The 19923-nt window shown below is 43.9% G+C and overlaps 2 protein-coding genes across 5 annotated transcripts in view; both read right to left on the bottom strand.

Annotated features, from left to right (window-relative positions):
* Window positions 1-1006: 1006 nt before the first annotated feature.
* LOC123506019 (E3 ubiquitin-protein ligase TRIM56-like) lies at window positions 1007-8676 on the bottom strand. Of its 4 annotated transcripts, none has more exons than XM_045257842.1 (6): window positions 8519-8676; window positions 4977-5153; window positions 3932-4648; window positions 3098-3256; window positions 1870-2049; window positions 1007-1704 (listed from the first exon to the last, which is right to left on the bottom strand). In XM_045257842.1, exons 2-6 carry the CDS (start codon window positions 4977-4979, stop codon window positions 1177-1179), a joined length of 1587 nt encoding a protein of 528 aa, XP_045113777.1. In that variant the 5' UTR covers window positions 4980-5153; window positions 8519-8676; the 3' UTR covers window positions 1007-1176. The 4 variants fall into 4 exon arrangements, with proteins under 4 accessions (XP_045113777.1, XP_045113792.1, XP_045113786.1 ...); XM_045257857.1 differs by having other exon boundaries at window positions 4977-5115; XM_045257851.1 differs by lacking the exon at window positions 8519-8676 and adding an exon at window positions 6240-6377.
* A 5535-nt stretch (window positions 8677-14211) lies between these two features.
* LOC123506014 (CUB and sushi domain-containing protein 3-like) overlaps window positions 14212-19923 on the bottom strand; it is a 23355-nt gene continuing 17643 nt past the window's right edge. The window contains exons 14-16 of the mRNA XM_045257828.1: window positions 19644-19809; window positions 18284-18447; window positions 14212-14604 (exon numbers count right to left, since the gene is read on the bottom strand). Coding sequence (XP_045113763.1) covers window positions 14336-14604; window positions 18284-18447; window positions 19644-19809 — 599 coding nt within the window. The 3' untranslated portion in view covers window positions 14212-14335. The remainder of the gene's footprint in view (window positions 14605-18283; window positions 18448-19643; window positions 19810-19923) is intronic.

Below are 19923 nucleotides of genomic sequence, written 5' to 3'. Positions count from 1 at the left end.
TACAACACGCAAAGCCAAGCCACCTTACAACACGCAAAGCCAAGCCACCTTACAACACACAAAGCCAAGCCACCTTACAACACGCAAAGCCAAGCCACCTTACAACACGCAAAGCCAAACCACCTTACAACACGCAAAGCCAAGCCACCTTACCTCTTAAAATCGACAAAATCTTTTATTTCATAATTGTGATAGTCTCCCTCTCTCTCTCTCTCTCAGGTGTCATGATAGTAAATAGTTAGCCAATACTATTTGAACCATGCAGTAATAGTATACAATCACTATTCCTAAACTAACTTGGTACTCACTCTCTCTCTCTCTCTCTCTCGGTCTCTCTTCCTCCCAGCGTCCTGTCGGCAGTCCTCACACTTCACCGTTCCTAACTCCTCTGTGTACCGTTCCTAACTGAGACGCTCTGGAGGGACGAAGATTGTGTTGAATTACATAACTTGTCTTCTTTATGGCGCGTGAGTTTGTTTTTAATGGTGTTGAAGCTTTTTTTTTTTTAATGGGGTTTGAATCTCTTATCGACGCTTCGGTCCTGCGTCGAGTTAGTCTCAAACACCTTTTATTGTTAATCCTCCTTCGCAAAAGGTTCATGGTTTCGAAGGTTATATAGGAACTTTAGGCTGTCTCCCCCCCCCCTCTCTCTCTCTCTCTCTGGAGGCTTAAAGGTAATCAAATAGGTTCGAATACCATAATTATTTGAACAGATGGGAAGAATGACAGCCAGGAATAGCCAGATAGAGGAGGAGGAGGAGGAGGAAGAGGAAGAAGAGGAAGAGGAGGAGGAGGAGGAGGAAACAAGCTAAACACGTATCAAGGAGAAGAACAAGAGAGAAGAAGACACTTTCCTGGTGGTGGCAGAGGAGGAGGAGGAGGAGGAAGAAGAAGAGGATCTATTCCTATCTATCCTCTATCTTAAGAAAAAAAAACTAAATATTTCTTTTATTTCTCACATGCAACAAACTTAGCAATTAGACTTTAAGGAATTGAGTAGCTTTTAGAAGAAGATTGAACACATTTATTACTCAAAAGGGTTCAGTCAGGCATGAGGCAAGTGGCAGTTCGCTTCCTGATGAGATAATGGAAAGTTGAAGGATAGGATATAAGGAATATGTTAATGGTGAAAGGAATAGGGAGGAATAGATGGGAAAGCGTGTGTGTGTGTGTGTCTCAGTGCGGTGGTGGTGTTGTGAGCAGGACGCCACACTGCACCACAGTCACCTCAGTAATGGGGCGGTGCTGGGCTGCCTCCTGCACCACCTTCAGGCCACGCACCACCTCACCAAACACATCAACATAAAGTCCATAACTACCACCAGGTTTACAATTCCGTGTTATGATGCCAAACTGAGTGTCCCGTGCAGAGTCTCTCCACTGCTGCCACACCGCCCCCGCCTTGCCTGAGTACCAGTAGTCACCATAGTATAAATTGGGCAGTACAGGGGCTCCTCCCTCCCCATCATTGGTCTCATAGTCACCTCCCTCCACCCACTCCCCTGGCTCGCCCTCTCTCCCGACACTAAACAGCTTGGTGTTGGCGTAGCAGGCGCCCCACTGCCCCGAGCACAGCAACACAAACTGCCGGCCGGAGGAAGTGTCCTGGGGTAGACTCACCACCACCCGCCGCGCCGCACTGCCGGGCCACGCCAGGTCCAGGAACACCTCGCAGGGCGGGGCGGCCGGCACCACCTTGCCCATCTGCAACACAGGGGGGTTGTTGTTGCTAATGTCGTTGTTGTTGTAGTTGTTTTATTATTATTATTATTATTATTATTACAATGGATGATAGTAGTAGTGGTGGTGGTGGTGGGGTAGTTGTGGATTAGTAGGTGTGGTGTATCAACGTGAGATGACTTGACCCACCTGCAGGGTGAGGGCGTGGGGGGGCGGGGGCGTGGCCTGCAGGGAGTAAAGGTGCAGTTGACATGATTCCAGGCTGATTCTGGCGTGCCGACTTTGTCCCTCCACGTCCTGGACGGCCAACACACGGCCAGCCTCCACCAGGCCCCTGGCACGCTGCGTCAGCCTCAGCAGCTCCTCCGCCTGCAGGGAGGAGACAAAAAGTAGTAGTAGTAGTAGTAGTAGCAGTAGTAATAGTAGTAGTAGTAGTAGTAGCAGTAGCAGTAGTAGTAGCAGTAGCAGTAGTAGTAGTAGTAGTAGTTGCAGTTGCAGTAGTAGTAGTAGATAGTAGGGAGATGTGGTGGTACTGCATTACGGCACGGTACACTAGGTGGTAGTAGTAGTAGTAGTAGTAGTAGAGAGAGGTGGTGGTGGAGCAGCACAGCACGGTTGAGTAGGTGGGTGGTGGGTGGTACAATAGTAATCCTGAGTGAGACAAACGACATTATCCGTAGAGAAGCCAACTCTAGCCTCTAGCAAGCCACTTGATATGGGTTTTGAAGGTCAACAGTCGTATGTGACCCCCAGTATCCCCACTTTGTCTTGTGACGTCAAGGCTGCCCTGTTGAAGATGAGGCGTAGGGCTGCCGTTCTTCTGGAGACATGGAGGAGCTGGGTTTTGTGGAGGGCAAAATTTACTTGCCACAAGGCTGAGGAGAGAGATGTCAGCACATGGTGTAGGGAACCATCTTGATTGTAACCCAGAACCTTTTAGAAGCTTCAATGGAAATGTTCTCTTGTGACGCCCGCTGGGAGAAGTGTGTGGTTATGACATTTCCTCCTCGTTTATTGGTGAATAGTTAGGAAGGAAAACTTAATAATATAATGAGCAAGAATATAATACTCATAAATATCTGTAAACATTTAACTGTTGGAAGGAGATAGCTAGATAGAATATGTCACATGTAACACCTGTCACCTGTGCTCACACCCCATCACGTGACCACCAGGACCCCAAGGAATGCTGGGAGCTGCAACGCCCCAGACAGTCGGGTTAAGGGCTCCGATCTGACCAGCAGGCAGCAGGTGGCTAGCATGCTGAGCGCAGCGTGTGTGCGTGTCAACTCTGACACGCACATTCGCACTAAGACAAATAAACAGAGAGAGAGAGAGAGAGAGAGAGAGAGAGAGAGAGAGAGAGAGAGAGAGAGAGCTTTGAACCACGCCGGGCAGGATAGATCGTGCCACTCACCGTCAAGGGCGGTGCCAGCAGGGACGCCAGTCTGTCCGCGATGGAGGAGGCTGCGGCAGTGGCCGCCGGCAGGCTTGACTCCCCTGCAGCAGCAGCAGTGCCCGCTGATTCCAGCGCCGTCTGTGTGGCCGCAGCGGCTGCATGGGATGATTCCGCCACCTGAAACACCCACGGCAGTGTGAATATTTAAGGTCCCCCGCTGGTCACCAGCCAGCCTTCCCCATTACGGAGCGAGCTCTGAGCTCATAGACCGGGTAGGACTGAGACCACACCAAACACCACACACCAGGACAGGGAGACCGCAACTCCTCGAATTATATCCCGTACCAACTTATTAAAAGGTGAACACTGAACAGGGCTACACATTAAGAGGATCGCACATTAGGCTCGCCGATCCGGGACTCAAGCCACGGTCTTTTCGGTTGTGAGCCGAGTATGCTAACCACTACACTACGCTGTGTGTGTGTGTGTGTGTGTGTGTGTGTGTGTGTGTGTGTGTGTGCATTAATGGTTGGAAGTTAGTTAGAGTTTGTAATGATTAACAAAATACAACAATGTAATGTAACAATGTAGTTCATCATTCTGAAAGTCAACAAGTGTTTGGTGAGTGACTGTTATCTGTCAACATTGTTCAGGGTCAATACAGTACGTGTGCTGGACTACAATCATTGTACTGTGTGTGGATACTAAGTGAACTGTGCACGATGTACTATGTAGTGCAGGTCCTATAGGTTAAGCCTTAAGGCGTGCTCAACTCACAAAGTCAGTCAGTAAGTAGCGGTGGTGAGAAGAGTGACTGAGGTGCAAGCACACCTAATGTGGGGACACACTCACCCTGGCGACGGTGGTGACCACGTGGACGTCAGGAAACACTGCCGCCCTCTCCTCCTCCTCCAGCAGATGGTCTGCATCCTCAATCACCTCGTAAGCTTCCTGTCGTGTTGATGGGGTGCGCAGCTCCTGCAGCATGGCGTGCAGCGCCTCCTCTCTCTGCCGCACCTCCTCCTGCCTGCCCTTCACGCAGGACTCCTCGCTGCTTATCGCCTTCAGGGCACCCTTGCTCTGGTCCACCAGCGTCTGCAGCTCGTCCTGCAGCTGCTGCTGGCGGCCACACCACCCACCCAGGGTTGTCAGGTAGTCTGCCAGCTGGCTCTGCTCCTCCTGGCAGGAGCGGATGGCAGCCAAGACCTTCATCTCTTCCTCCTGCAGCAGGGACCGTGTCTTCTTGCTGAGTCCTGCTGTGGCCCTTGGTGCAGGCTGTGTCACTGCTGCCGGAGCTGTCCGCTGCTTCCCTGGCTTGGGTGCCACACAGGCCAGTCCTGCACCTCTCATCTTCCTGATAAGGCCCTCTGTGATATAGGAGATAGGGAACTGGCCGGCCTCAGGCAGGGCGTGACTCACCCTACATGTGGGGCAGATGATGACACCCTGCTCCTCCAGTTCATTAATGCACGGCGTGCAAAAAGTGTGACCACACGGCAGAGTGCGTGGCCGCCTGAGGGTGTCGTCGAAGGAGATGAGACATACTAAGCAGTCCTCTACGTTTTCGTCCTGGAATAAAGACAACGCAGCGTGAGGGACACACTGCACATAGCGCGGCAGGCTGCCACAGACCACAGTAGGCACCTGCGGCTGCTGCTGCTGCCAAGGTCATCAGTGTGGAAGGAATGGCCGCAGCAGCAGCTGCAGGAGCAGCTAAAGACACAAGTGAAGCCATCCTGGGGTGGTAGGATGCTCTAGGGAAGCAGGACAGTGAGGGACACGCAGGTGTGGGAGTGTAACACTGCACGATGGCTGCTGCTGCAGGAGGAAGGGAACACTGACTGTCCGTGCCACTCCCCAACCCAACACTGACTGCCATGTGCACCCCAACACTCACCATAGCTCTGGCTGCTGCTGGTGGTGGTGGTGGTGGTGATGATGCCCTTCCTTCAGAATGGTGGTAGAGGTGGTGCTGGCTGCCTTGGTGGAGAGTGACAGAGTGAGAGTGGCGTCACACTCCGCCTCCTTGTTCCTGCCTGGGTGGAGATGCGATTCACGTCACTCCAAAGTCAGCCTGAGACAAAGTTACGGGAAGAAATAAGCGCATGGTGGAAATAATGGAAAATGAATCTTATAGCCTTGTTGAGGCGGGAGGAACGGGACAGGACGGTGTGACGGTGTGGCGGTGTGGCGGTGAAGCCCTGGGACGCTCGCACACCGGAGGGGAGAGACTAGTTTCCGCAATTACTCCACACACTCTTCCACCTTCACTCCTCGCAAACTGAAGCAAAACACAGCTTATTATTTCGTATGGAGTTATTTTAAGCTTGGAATGAATTGAAGCTTCACATCCCTGTATTATGAAGAGTGAGGGACAGTGACGGCCAGCAGGAAGGCCACACAGACACAGAGACACAACTATGCTGGACTACACAGAACTCAGACCTGTGTGTGTGTGTGTGTCTGTGTGTCTGTTCAAGGCCTGTACTGGTTATCAGGAGCAACAACAGCCATCACCTCCACCACCACCACCTCTAGCAGCTCAGGCACACCACACTAACACACACCACCAAACATCACAATCACCACACACCAAACACTACCACACACCACCACACCACCACACACGCCACACACCAGACAGCCCATCCTCGTGTTCAGTTTGTCCTGTTTAACTACACACACACACACACACACACACACACACACACACACACACACGAGTTGAAGGAATTATTATAACTACTACTACTACTACTACTACTACTATTACGTGGCTGTCCTTGTACTATTACTACTACTATTACTACTACCACTACTAACACCACTACTATTACTACTACTTCTAATAATATTACTATTACTACTACCATCATCAACACCACTACTATTACTACTACTACTAGACTATTTCACAAAACAACCATTTTAACTATCAAGGAAGAGAGGCAGAATAGTTAGCATTGGAGGGAAGGTGGAGGAAACTTAGAAGAATGTCCGTGTAGGTGGAGGTAAGTGGAGGTAACTTGTGGAGGGAGATATGGAGGAAAAAGAAACACATGCACACACACACACACACACACACACACACACACCAGGCTGGACATTCATTCGGTGTTCAATCTTCCACTACCACAGCACCACTACACAGCACACTTACACAAAATACAGTGGCGGTATTCTGTTGATTTGCTGTGGTCCGGTGACACTACAGCCGCGTGTGTGAATGTGTGTATGTACGTGTGTGTGTGTCCCTGCAAGCACTCTGTCTTAACATGAAGGAATGTAGAGTGTGGACGCTGTGTAAGTTGCCAGTTTACTAAATACACACACACACACACACACACACACACACACACACACACACACACACACACAAGTTGATGGAGTTATTATTACTATAACTACTATTACTACTATTACTACTACTACCAAGACAACAACTGCTATTACTACTACTACTATTACTACTACTACTACTAATAATAATAATAAATGTTAAACTATCACTGTGTTCTTATGTCATGCAAGTCCGTCAGGCAGCGGTGTGTGTGTGTGTGTGTGTGTGTGTGTGTGTGTGTGCTTCTTTTCCGGGAGTGGCAACACTGAGAGGGAGGGAGGGAGGGAGGGGGGGGTGGAAGTGAAGAGTGTTTATGTTGTGGTAGGAGTGGTGGTGGTGAGAGAGAGAGAGAGAGAGAGAGAGAGAGAGAGAGTGTGTGTGTGTGTGTGTGTGCTTTAAGGCCTGCACCTCATTACTTGCAATACTATGCTCAGACTTTTCACACACACACACACACACACACACACACACACACACACACACACACGAGTTGATAGTTATTATTACTATAACTACTTTACTACTACTGCTGCTACTACTACTACTACTACTACTGGTGGTACTACTACTGGTACTACAACCACTACTACTACTACAACTACTACTATTACTACTACTACTACTACTGCAGCCAACACCATTATCAAGACAAAAACAACAACAACAACAACTACTACTACTACTACTACTACTACTACTACTACGACAACCATCATTAATACTCATACTACTACTACTACTACTACTACTACTACTACTACCACCACCATCAATACTACTACCGCTGCTGCAACTACTAACACTATTACTACTACTACTACTACTACTACTACTACTACTAATAATAATAATAATAATAATAATAATAATAATAATAATAATAACAATGCTCTATAGATAATTTTGCATATATTCTAAGACATCGATCTATTGAGTTTCTTTTATAGTATCCCCTTCAAAATTCCATAAGCTCTGTATTGAAGGTTGAAGGGGAAACTAAACTATTTTATCTAACGCCTTCCATGTCAGAATATTTTACAAAATGATTATTCTAGTTATCAAGGAAGAGAGGTAGGATAGTCAAAATTGCAGGGAAGGTGGAGGATACGTCGAGGAAGGTCTGTGTAGGTGGAGGTAAGTGGAGGTAACTTGTGGAGGGAGATATGGAGGAAAGAATAGGGAAATGTGGAGAGAAAAATGGTGGTTATGGTGTAAGACTATCTTATAAAACGACTATTTTGACTATCAAGGAAGGGAGGTAGGATAGTCAAGTGTGGAGAGAAGGTGGAGGAAACATGGAGGAAGCTCTGTGTAGGTGGAGGTAAGTGGAGGTAACTTGTGGAGGGAGATATGGAGGAAAGATTTAGAGGGTGTGTAGAGAAAAAAATCTGAAAAAAATCTGGTTTTCAGTAAAGACTATCATAGAAAAGTACTATTTTAACTATGATAGAAAGGAGGTAGGATAGTCACAATTGGAGGAGAGGTGGAGGAAACATGGAGGAAGCTCTGTGTAGGTGGAGGTAAGTGGAGGTAACTTGTGGAGGGAGATATGGAGGAAAGAATAGAGGGTGCTGGAAGAAAAATTCTGGTCTTTAAAATCAAACTATCTTACAAAACTACTATCTTAATTATGAAGGAAGGGAGTCAGGATAGTCAGAATTAGAGAAAAGGTGGAGAAACCATGGAGGAAGGTTTGTATAGGTGGAGGTAAGTGGAGGTAACTTGTGGAGGGAAATATGGAGGAAAAAATAGATGGTACTAAAGGGAAATGGTTGTCTTTGAAATTAACCTAACTTACAAAACATCTACCCTAAACATTTGCTGCAGATAGTGTACATATTGGAAATGTTGTAAATAGTAAGAACAACAACTTAAGGCGTGGCCAAAACCATCTAGAGTTATTGTACCAAACAGGAGAAGAAGTGAACATAAAAAATAACACACTGCTCTTAACACTGGTCAACAAAAAGGTCAATATGTAGAAAAATACTGAAAAAATATGACCAAGCTTTTAAGGCATTGTTTGATAACTGGTGTGGGGAAGAAAATGTCACAAAAATAGTAGTTATGTTCGTAGCACACTGCTTCACTGGACATACCTGCAACACACATGCCTAGTAGTCTATGATGCGGTGACCAGCTACTATTCAATCCTCTTTGTAGTGCTGCGAGGAGGGAGGTTGAAGACACGTAGCTCTTTATACACTTCATTAAAAGGCAAAGCTACATTTCTGCCTTGCGTCTTCTTGAAGGTATAAGTACCACAATAATACATTATAAAGTGTGAGATCCTATGAACACTGTGTATAGAAGCACATAAAGTATTGGATTCTCTTTTAAGGGATTGGATCACTGTTATTCTAAGTCTGCGTATGAAAGAAAACGATCTTTTAATGTATAGCTTAAGAAAAGAAAGAATTGACACGTAATATTCTTAATCTAATGCAACAGTAGGTACGAACTGGTTCATGCACAAACTATAGAACATTTTCATTAAAGTATTTGTCGCTGAAACTTTCCCTGTCACATTTGTCGCTGAAACTTTCCCTGTCACATTTGTCGCTGAAACTGTTCCTGTCACATTTGTCGCTGAAACTTTCCCTGTCACATTTTTTTCTTTTCTATTTATACCACGTGGGGTTTTCACGGGAATTTCTGGGCTAAAGGAGATACTTTTGTGGTACCTCCTATCTCAAAGCCCACCCGCTAGGAAACCATTGCCCCAAGTGAGGAAGCCCAACCTACACTCGGACCGTGGACAGGATTCGAACCCGTGCGTTTGGAGACCCCTCGGACCCCAAAGCACGCATGTTCCACTGTACCACGGCGTCAAATCCATCAACAAGTTCACGGTCACTCATGTTATTAAATGGAAGACACTGATTAGCATGGCCACCTACATTACTATAAAGAAGACACTGGTTAAGAGACTTTTGCGCAGAGCATTCCAAAGCTACTTACCCTCTACTGCCGCCTCACACCACCGTGCATGGACTTCCTTGTAGCACGCTGGGTGGCGGTGTGGGTTACAGATTCCCCAGGACGACCAGATGCAGATGCCCCAACGGTAGGACCAATCACTCCAGCATCCCCTACAGGACTGCTAGACGCAAGACCCCAAGCGCCGGCAGCAACCAGATCCGTGTTACCATCCATCGCCACTCCATCGCCACGGGACAACCTTTAGCTACCAGAAGAGACAACGCCACCTTCGCCGTCACGAGCGGGTGTGCCAGAACGACAGCGCGAAGGCAGCCCCTCACTGGATCTGTTCTTAATAATGAGCTTGGTATGGGGACAGTATGCTATTTTGCCTTGACTTCTCGCTTTTTGAAACTAGGGGATTTGAGCTTTCTTGATGTTCTGTGAGGCCTGGCACAAATCTTCACTGCTGAAAACTTTTGTTCCTTTGAGCTTATAAACATTTCTCATCACGGCCTCTCTCTCTATCACCGCAACGAGTGAATTGAATGATAATGGGGCGGGTGCTGTTTTAAAAGGCTGACTGACTCACTCTATGCGCTCGTTCCAGCTGCATGTTCGGTAGTCCAAGCTTGTCATTCATCGCCGCTTGTTCCCAGGTTTCGCCTTTTCTTTCCTGGTATGCCAACTATGTGGAAGTTATTACGGCGGCTGTAGTCTTCCTGGTAGTTGCATTGTCTTCAAAGTCCTTGATATGTTGTCGGTTCTCCAACAGTTGGTCAAGGAGATTGTTTTCACGGTTCCTGGCAAAGTCTTCCTTCAATGGTCAAACAGACTGTCACGGGAGATGATGTGTTACACGTTCTGGCTTAAAAAGAGAGTGATGACTATACTGCACTGTCTTTGCGGGTACGTACTGCTAGCTAATTTGTTTGATGACTTCCTTCTAGCTTCTCTTCTTCGCTTCTTGCTCCAAAGCGTCCTCATCGTGCTGGGTAACTTCCAAACCCTATGTCACTTCCTTTACGGCATTTTGCAGACGCTGAATCTTATTATCGTCCATTTGCCTGAAAAACACTTCAAATGCAAAACAAAAATCCCTTGTCTTGAGAAGCTAGGAGAGTCTTCCAGCTTCTTTCATCCAGTCTGGACGTGATAAAGACAGTGGAAAGTGGAGAGAGAGTGGAGCGATGGAACTACACGTCTGACATTTGCGGTCGTAGAGAGAGAGAGAGAGAGAGAATGTTTAGGATAGATAGATAAATAGATAGATAGATAGATATAGAAAGACAGAGAGAGAGAGAGAGAAACAGACAGACAGACAGACAGACAGGGGGCCGCCGTGAGTGCCATGGGGTTCGAGGGGTCTCCAAGCGCACGGGGTCGAAACCTGTCCACGGTCCGAGTGTAGGTTGGGCTTCCTCACTCGGGGCAATGGTTTCCTATCGGGTGGGCTTTGAGATAGGAGGTACCACAAAAAGTATCTCCTTTACCCCAGAAATTCCCGTGAAAAGCCCACGTGGTATAAATATAAGAGAGAGAGAATACTAACTGATAGACGAACTGAAAGACAAACAGACAGGATTTTAATATAAGGTTAGTAAGTGAAATGCAAATCTACGAAGGCTAATCAATGCATTCTAAAGTCACTCCTGTTAATTAAGCAATGGTGCAGTAATAGTAGAGAGTTTGTTTCTCCCTCTATGTACTGTAAACACACACATGTACATTTATTTATTTATTTTACGTAGGGAAGTCACTCCTGTTAATTAAGTAATGATACACCACAGCACAAGTCAATCTTCAAGCTATTTCTCACCTCATGTAGAGAGTCTGTTTCTCCTCTGTGCACTGTATATACACACACGTACATTTATTTATTTATTTATTAGGCCCACTTGAGTGCTGGCTCTCTAAAAAGTGGAAAAAGTGCCAAAACCGTCAGCCAGAACTAGGGGAGCAAATGAGCTGATGTCTCGTCCATCCATGTATTTAGAAACGCTTCACTTCCTCTTCCTCACCACGGCTATTTTCCAAGGCCACACAGCGATGACTGGCGGGGTTTTCAAGAGCGTTTCTTCAGTTACTAATGCAAAAATCTTGTCACTCTGTTTCTAGAACCATAAAAGCACCATTAAAACATCTATCACTTCAAAGAGTGTCTCTCCTGTTAATAATGTAGAAATCTTGTCACTCTGCCGCTAGAACCACAAAAACAACCTTAAAATCACGTAATACTTCAACTAGGGTCATTCAAATTTTTAAAGTGTGTTTTCTCCAGTTATTAATGCATAAATCTTGTCACTCTGTTTCTGGAACCATAAAAACATACTTAAAACCTCTATTACTTCAAGTAGACTCTTGCAAAGAGTGCTTCTACTGTTAATAATGCAGAAATCCTGTCACTGTCTCTAGAACCATAAAAACACTCTTAAAACCCTTATTACTTCAACTGATGCTAGAACCACAAAAACACTCTTAAAAACCCTTATTACTTCAACTAGAGCCTTTCAAAAGAGTGTTTCTCCTGTTAATAATGCAGAAATGTTGTCACTCTGCCTCTAGAACCACAAAAAACACTCTTAAAAACCCTTAATCTTTCAAAAGAGTGTTTCTCCTGTTAATGTCACTGTCTCTAGAACCATAAAAACCACTCTTGCAGAAAAAAAGCGTAGAACCACAAAACACTCTTAAAACCCTTATTACTTTTTAAGGGTGTTTATACAGTTCTAGAGGCAGAGTGACATGATTTCTGCTATATTAACTGGAGAAATACTCTTCAAAACACCGCTAGTTATATCTTCGACATTGGAAAGCACAAAAACACTGTAAATTTAAACGAATTCTTTTTTGAGGTAGTGGATTCGTGGCAAGAAAATGAACGGAGAACATTGACTGGCGATCTTAAACGTCTCTGCATTTCACCTCCAGCATTCCAAAAGCGATCTTTAAACTTACAGGCTTATTTGAGTTTTTAAGGGTGTTTATACAGTTCTAGAGGCAGAGTGACATGATTTCTATATTAACTGGAGAAATACTCTTCAAAACCCGTTACAATATCAACTGGAGTTTATACAGTTCTAGAGGCAGAGTGACAAGATTTCTACAATATCAACTGGAGAAATACTCTTCAAAACACCGCTAGTTATATCTTCGACATTGGAAAGCGTTTTTAAAGGTGTTTATACAGTTCTAGAGGCAGAGTGACAAGATTTCTGCAATATTAACTGGAGAAATACTCTTCAAAACCCCGTTAGTCATCTCTGCAGCATTGAAAAGCGTTTTTAAGGGTGTTTTTACAGTTCTAGAGGCAGAATGACATAATTTCTACTATATTAACTGGAGAAATACTCTTCAAAACACCGCTAGTTATCTCTGCAGCATTGGAAAGCGTTTTTAAGGGTGTTTTACAGTTCTAGAGGCAAAATGAAGCGTTTTTAAGGGTGTTTATACAGTTCTAGAGGCAGAGTGACCAGATTTCTGCAATATCAACCGGAGAAATACTCTTCAAAACACCGCTAGTTATATCTTTTAAGGGTGTTTATACATTGAGCCAGAGTGACAAGATTTCTAGATTGTTATTGAACGTGTAAGAGGAAAGTGGAGAAATAAGACATTGAGAGTGGATGAAGCACTTAGTGGAGGTAAAACGCAGCGGTGTTTGAAAGTACAGTGTTTGTTCCTCCATAGTTTCAGAACGCCTAAGAGGAAGATGTGGAGGAAGAAGACATTTTAACTGCATGTTCTGATTGGAATAGGCAAAACTCAGCAGGAAAGGAAGGTGATGTGTGTTTAACCTCTTCAGTACTGGGACGCATTTCTACAACGAGTCTAGGGTACAATGGTCCAAGGGGGGGGGATCAGAAGGTTAATGGCTAGAGTTTTCACTATTTAAATATCTCTAGGTAAGTTTTTTAGCGCTCTCTCTCTCTCTCTCGCTCTCTCTCTCTCTCTCTGTTGTTGTGGAAAATGTACGCCCACTCTTTTTCCAGTCCACAATTTTGCTTTTAGATATTTTAAGTGTTTCCCTTCACCCCTTAAAGGAAAACACGTCTTGGTATTGAATGGGTTAATGGGCAAATAATGGGCACTTTTCTGATGTGTCTTAGTTCAGTTCTCCTTAAAATATTTCCGTTTTCTGTGATGCGACAATAATAATAATAATAATAATAATAATAATAATAATAATAATAATAATAATAATAATGAAAGGTCCATTATATTAATTAAATTTATTATATACAATATTTTACAACCCAAAGAAATAATTATGATGATATAGCAGTAATTAATATAAGAGACAGTAGTAGTAATAGTAATAATAATAATAATAATAATAATAATAATAATAATAATAATAATAATAATAATAATAATAATGATAAAAATAACAATAATAATATCAATAATAATAATAATAATAATAGAATTTAGAGAGAGAGAGAGAGAGAGAGAGAGAGAGAGAGAGAGAGAGAGAGAGAGAGAGAGAGAGAGAGAGAGAGATAAAGATTATGTCAGATCACAGAGAGAATATAAAGACTTATTATGTCACATCACAGATTAAAATATAACTAAAATAATTACATATATATAACACACACACACACACACACACACACACACACACACACACACACACACACACACACACACACACACACACACACACACACACACACACACACACACCAAGTTAGAATAGTTAGAATAAGCAATATATTTTTGACTATTTATCGAGACTATTGAGAGAGAGAGAGAGAGAGAGAGAGAGAGAGAGAGAGAGAGAGAGAGAGAGAGAGAGAGAGAGAGAGAGAGAGAGAGAGAAAGAGAAAAAGAGAGAAAGAGAGAAAGAGAGAGAGAGAGAGATACTATTACTACTGCTACTACTACTACTACTTACTACTACTACTACTACTATTTTCCTCCTCCCACCAACACGACTACCACTGCTACTACTACTACTACTGCTACTACTACCACTACTACTACCACTACTACCCTGAACTATCAATAGTCACACCATTGATAGTCACAACAGCTGAGTCTGGAATAGTAGGAGGCTGAGGGGGTGGAAGCCTAGGCCTACGTGAATTTAGACCATTGTTAGGCCTATAGAAGGGTTGGGCGTGGTGGCTAATAGGAGTAGTAGTAGTAGTAGTAGTAGTAGGAATAGTATTGTTGTTGTTGTTGTTGTTATAATAGTTGTTTTCCTCTTCGTCTTCTTCAGATTTGTCATCCTCTATATTCTCGTAAATGTTGTTCCCTGCAAAAAGTCAAGACAAATTGGCTGTTTTAGTTACCAAGGAAGCGAGATAGGATGGTCAAAATTGGAGGGAAGGTGGAGGAAAGGTGGAGGAAGGTCTGTGTAGGTGGAGGTATGTGGAGGTAACTTGTGGAGGGAGATATGGAGGAAAGATGACAAACTGTTTTAGAGAAATCAGATGAAAAAAATATATGTTTTGATGTGAAACTATCTTACAAAACGACTATTTTTACTATGAATGAAACGAGGTAGGATAGTCAAAATTGGAGGGAAGGTGGAGGAAAGGTGGAGGAAGGTCTGTGTAGGTGGAGGTATGTGGAGGTAACTTGTGGAGGGAGATATGGAGGAAAGATTACAAACTTTTGGAAGGAGACTTAAGAAGAAAAAAAATGTTTTGATGTGAAACTATCTTACAAAACGACTATTTTTACTATGAATAAAACGAGGTAGGATAGTCAAAATTGGAGGGAAGGTGGAGGAAAGGTGGAGGAAGGTCTGTATAGGTGGAGGTATGTGGAGGTAACTTGTGGAAGGAGATATGGAGGAAAGATTACAAACTTTTGTAAAGAGACTTAAGAAGAAAAAAATGTTTTGATGTGAAACTATCTTACAAAACGACTATTTTTACTATGAATGAAACGAGGTAGGATAGTCAAAATTGGAGGGAAGGTGGAGGAAAGGTGGAGGAAGGTCTGTGTAGGTGGAGGTATGTGGAGGTAACTTGTGGAGGGAGATATGGAGGAAAGAAAACGAGAAAGGTGGAGGGAAAAATGGCTGACCATGATGTAACAGTATCTTAAAAAACCAGGATTTCAGCTGTCAATGAAGCAAAATAGAATATTGAAACCAGGAGGAGGAAACATTGGGAAATTTGGAGATAACTTGTAGAGGGAAATTTGGAGGTAATTTCCGTCCATTAGTGGTGCAGGCAATTTTGTTTACAGTGGTACCCATATCAACACCTAAGCACATCTTTGACCCCTTCAGTACTGGGACGTATTTTGGATATGATCACACAATTTTATTAACATTAGGAAAGGTCTATGAAGGTCAGAAGATTAATGGCCAGAATCTTCACTATTTCAATCCCTACATGAGATTCTGAAGGTGTATAAAATCACGAAATAGTTAGCAGAATGAAAATAAAAACGTGTCATGGTGACTTGTAGCTAAATTTAAACCACCCAACAAATGGCAAAGCTTCAAAGCGGTACGTGGTGGGATTCGAACCTCCGCATGGACGTCTGCCCAATCTCACCATCACTGCCTTATCCACTATGCCACCGTCTCCCTTATTCTGCCCAATGCTGTATGGATGCATCGTCAAGTCAAAGTGGTAAAGGTGCACACAGCTTCACAAACTTATGTTGGGATTAAAATAGCGAAGACTGTTGTCATTAACCTTCCGTCCTCCATAGACCCTTTCCGAATGCAAATACAATCGTCTAATCACACCCCAAAAAGCAAGGTTAAAAATGCGTCTCAGTATCGAAGGGGTTCAGGATGGCTCAGTGGTGTGCCAGTTCACTAACACCACAGAACCGTTTATTTCATTCGCCGGTGAAATGTCAAGTTTGTCGTTAGATTGCCAAAGAACATAATGAGAACTAAATCAAGGAGGTTGTTTCGAGGCCACTAGACCCTTTCCCAATGCAAATATAATCGTCTAATCACACCCCAAAAAGCAAGGTTAAAAATGCGTCTCAGTATCGAAGGGGTTCAGGATGGCTCAGTGGTGTGCCAGTTCACTAACACCACAGAACGGTTTATTTCATTCGCCGGTGAAATGTCAAGTTTGTCGTTAGATTGCCAAGAAACAAAATGAGAACTAAATCAAGGAGGTTGTTTCGAGGCCACTAGACCCTTTCCGAATGCAAATACAATCGTCTAATCACACCCCAAAAAGCAAGGTTAAAAATGCGTCTCAGTATCGAAGGGGTTCAGGATGGCTCAGTGGTGTGCCAGTTCACTAACACCACAGAACGGTTTATTTCATTCGCCGGTGAAATGTCAAGTCTGCCAGTTTGTCGTTAGATTGCCAAAGAACATAATGAGAACTAAATCAAGGAGGTTGTTTCGAGGCCACTAGACCCTTTCCCAATGCAAATATAATCGTCTAATCACACCCCAAAAGCAAGGTTAAAAATGCGTCTCAGTATCGAAGGGGTTCAGGATGGCTCAGTGGTGTGCCAGTTCACTAACACCACAGAACGGTTTACTTCATTCGCCGGTGAACTAAATCAAGGAGGTTGTTTCGAGACCACCTACAATATGTTCGACCTGATGATACTCCTAATACTCGTGACCCTACACACAAGGTACAGTGGAACCATGCCTGCTTTGGGGTCCGAGGGGTCTCTAAGTGCACCGGTTCGAATCCTGTCCACGGTCCGAGTGTAGGTTGGGCTTCCTCACTCAGGGCAACGGTTTCCTAGCGGGGGGGCTTTGAGATAGGAGGTACCTTAAAATGTATCCCCTTTTACCTCAGAAATTCTCGCAAAAAGCCGACACAAGCTCTCTCTCTCTCTCTCTCTTTGTACTGCACACTCTTAGGTCAGTGTTAGTGTTGGGTTAACTTAGACAAACCTCTTCAGTACTGGAACCCATATTTACTACGAGTTTGGGTTTTGATTAGGTCATTTTACTCACATAAGGAAGTGTCTATGGGGGGGGGGGGGTTCAGAGGATTAATGCATGGAAACTCACCTATTTCAATCCCTACATGAGTTTCTAAAGTTGTACGAAATAGCCAGATAATAAGTAGAATAACATCCATATTTGGCAAACGAAGGACCTATTTGCGTTTTCCGGACTATTTTTTTCATTATCCGGACATTTTTTTCATTATCCGGACATTTTTTTCATTATCCGGACTAGTACCTAAAAATATGGTTGAATGTATTTTGAGCATGATACAGGTCGGGTAGGATGGTGAGACTTGGAGGGAAGATGGAGGAAATATTTTCATTATCCGGAAGGAAAGGCGTGAAAATCATTCATATTTCATTATCCGGACATTTTTTCATTATCCGGACTTTTCATTATCCGGACTTTTTTTCATTATCCGGACATTTTTTTAATTATCCGGACATTTTTTCATTATCCGGACTAGTACCTGCACCATTTTGTCCGGAAAAAAAAAAACAGGGTGTGTAGGAGAGGAGAAAATTTGTTACCTTTCATGAGAGACTATCTTACAAAACTACTATTCTAACTATCAAGCAATGAAGTTTGGATAGTCAGACTTGGAAGACAGGTTAAACTATCATGAGGGAAGGTCTGTTGAGAAGAAGCGTGGAGGTTGGCCAGCTGTATTGTGACTATCTTAGAAATGTACTATTTTGACTATGATAGAAGAGTGGTAGGATAGTCAGACTTGGAGGGGAGGTGGAGGAAACATGGAGGAAAGTCTGTGGTGGAGGAGAAGTGGAGGTAACTTGTGGAGGGAGATATGGAGGAAAGAATACAAAGATGGAGAGAAAAAAAATGGCCAGCTGTTTTGTGACTATCTTAGAAATGTACTATTTTGACTATGATAGGAGAGTGGTAGGATAGTCAGACTTGGAGGGGAGGTGGAGGAAACATGGAGGAAGGTCTGTAGTGGAGAAGAAGCATGGAGGTAACTTGTGGAGGGAGATATGGAGGAAAGAAGAGAGACAAGTGGAAGACAAATGCTTACCAGTAATGGGATCAGTAATATTTGAGTATATCATTGAATGGTTGACTTCTGATTTCACTTCATTTGGAGGAGGAAGAGGTGGTCTCTCTTCTCCTCCTCCTCTTCCTCCTCCTCCTCCTCCTCCTCCTGCGGGCTGCACCTTTCCTCCTCCTCTTCTCTGCCTTCTGAAAGTAAATAAACAAATATCTTTAGTAATTAAGTTTTTCCTCATTTCTATCTCCACCCTCTCCTGTTTTTCCCTCCATATCTCCCTCCACAAGTTACCTCCACGTCTCCTCTCCGGTAGACTCTTTCCTCCATGTTCCCTCCACCTTCCCTGCACGTTTGACTATCCTACTACTCTTCCTTCATAGTCAAAATAGTGTTTGTTTAAGATAGTCTTTGCAATATATCGATACTTTTTATCATTCTTCCTTTCAAAAGTTCATTTTCTTGCTTCCATATCTCCCTCCACAGGTTACCTCCACTTTCCTCCACCTACACAGACCTTCCTCCATGTTTCCTCCACCTTCCCTCCAAATTTGACTATCCTATCTTCCTTCCTTGATAGTCAAAATAGTCGTTTTATAAGATAGTCTCACACCAAAACCCGACGATTTTTCACATTTTTACCTCCGAAAGTCTGCAATCTTTCCTCCATATCTCCCTCCACAAGTTACCTCCACTGTCCTCCACCTACACAGACCTTCCTCCATGTTTCCTCCACCTTCCCTCCAATTTTGACTATCCTACCTCCCTTCCTTGATAGTCAAAATAGTCGTTTTATAAGATAGTCTCACACCAAAGCCCGACGATTTTTCACATTTTCACCTCCGAAAGTCTGCAATCTTTCCTCCATATCTCCCTCCACAAGTTACCTCCACTGTCCTCCACCTACACAGACCTTCCTCCATGTTTCCTCCACCTTCCCTCCAATTTTGACTATCCTACCTCCCTTCCTTGATAGTCAAAATAGTCGTTTTATAAGATAGTCTCACACCAAAGCCCGACGATTTTACACATTTTCACCTCCGAAAGTCTGCAATCTTTCCTCCATATCTCCCTCCACAAGTTACCTCCACTGTCCTCCACCTACACAGACCTTCCTCCATGTTTCCTCCACCTTCCCTCCAAATTTGACTATCCTACCTTCCTTCCTTGATAGTCAAAATAGTCGTTTTGTAAGATAGTCTCACACCAAAACCCGACGATTTTTCACATTTTACCTCCGAAAGTCTGCAATCTTTCCTCCATATCTCCCTCCACAAGTTACCTCCACTGTCCTCCACCTACACAGACCTTCCTCCATGTTTCCTCCACCTTCCCTCCACACTTGACTATCCTACAACAACTGGAAGATAGTAAAAAGATAGTCACTTACCTCCTCAAGAAAAGCAATGTTGCCACGAACATCAAACACAGTATTAACCCAAACACGAGGCCAACGTATAGGCCGGTGTTGGTAGCACTGGTGGTAGTAGTAGTAGTAGTAGAAGCCTGGTTGTCTATACTATTGTCATCCAGGATAGTATACGTGGTGTCCTCGTCTGGAAAATAATAGTAGTAGTAGTAGTAGTCATGGTATTTGCTCTGCCTGCCCATCGATTCTGAGTATTCTGCCAAAATGCTTTTCTAAGACACACTGATTCTTTCCTCCATAT

Source organism: Portunus trituberculatus, chromosome 2 (genome assembly GCF_017591435.1).
Source record: "Portunus trituberculatus isolate SZX2019 chromosome 2, ASM1759143v1, whole genome shotgun sequence".
Lineage (NCBI taxonomy): Eukaryota > Metazoa > Arthropoda > Malacostraca > Decapoda > Portunidae > Portunus > Portunus trituberculatus.
This window is presented reverse-complemented; position numbering and strand designations above follow the sequence as displayed.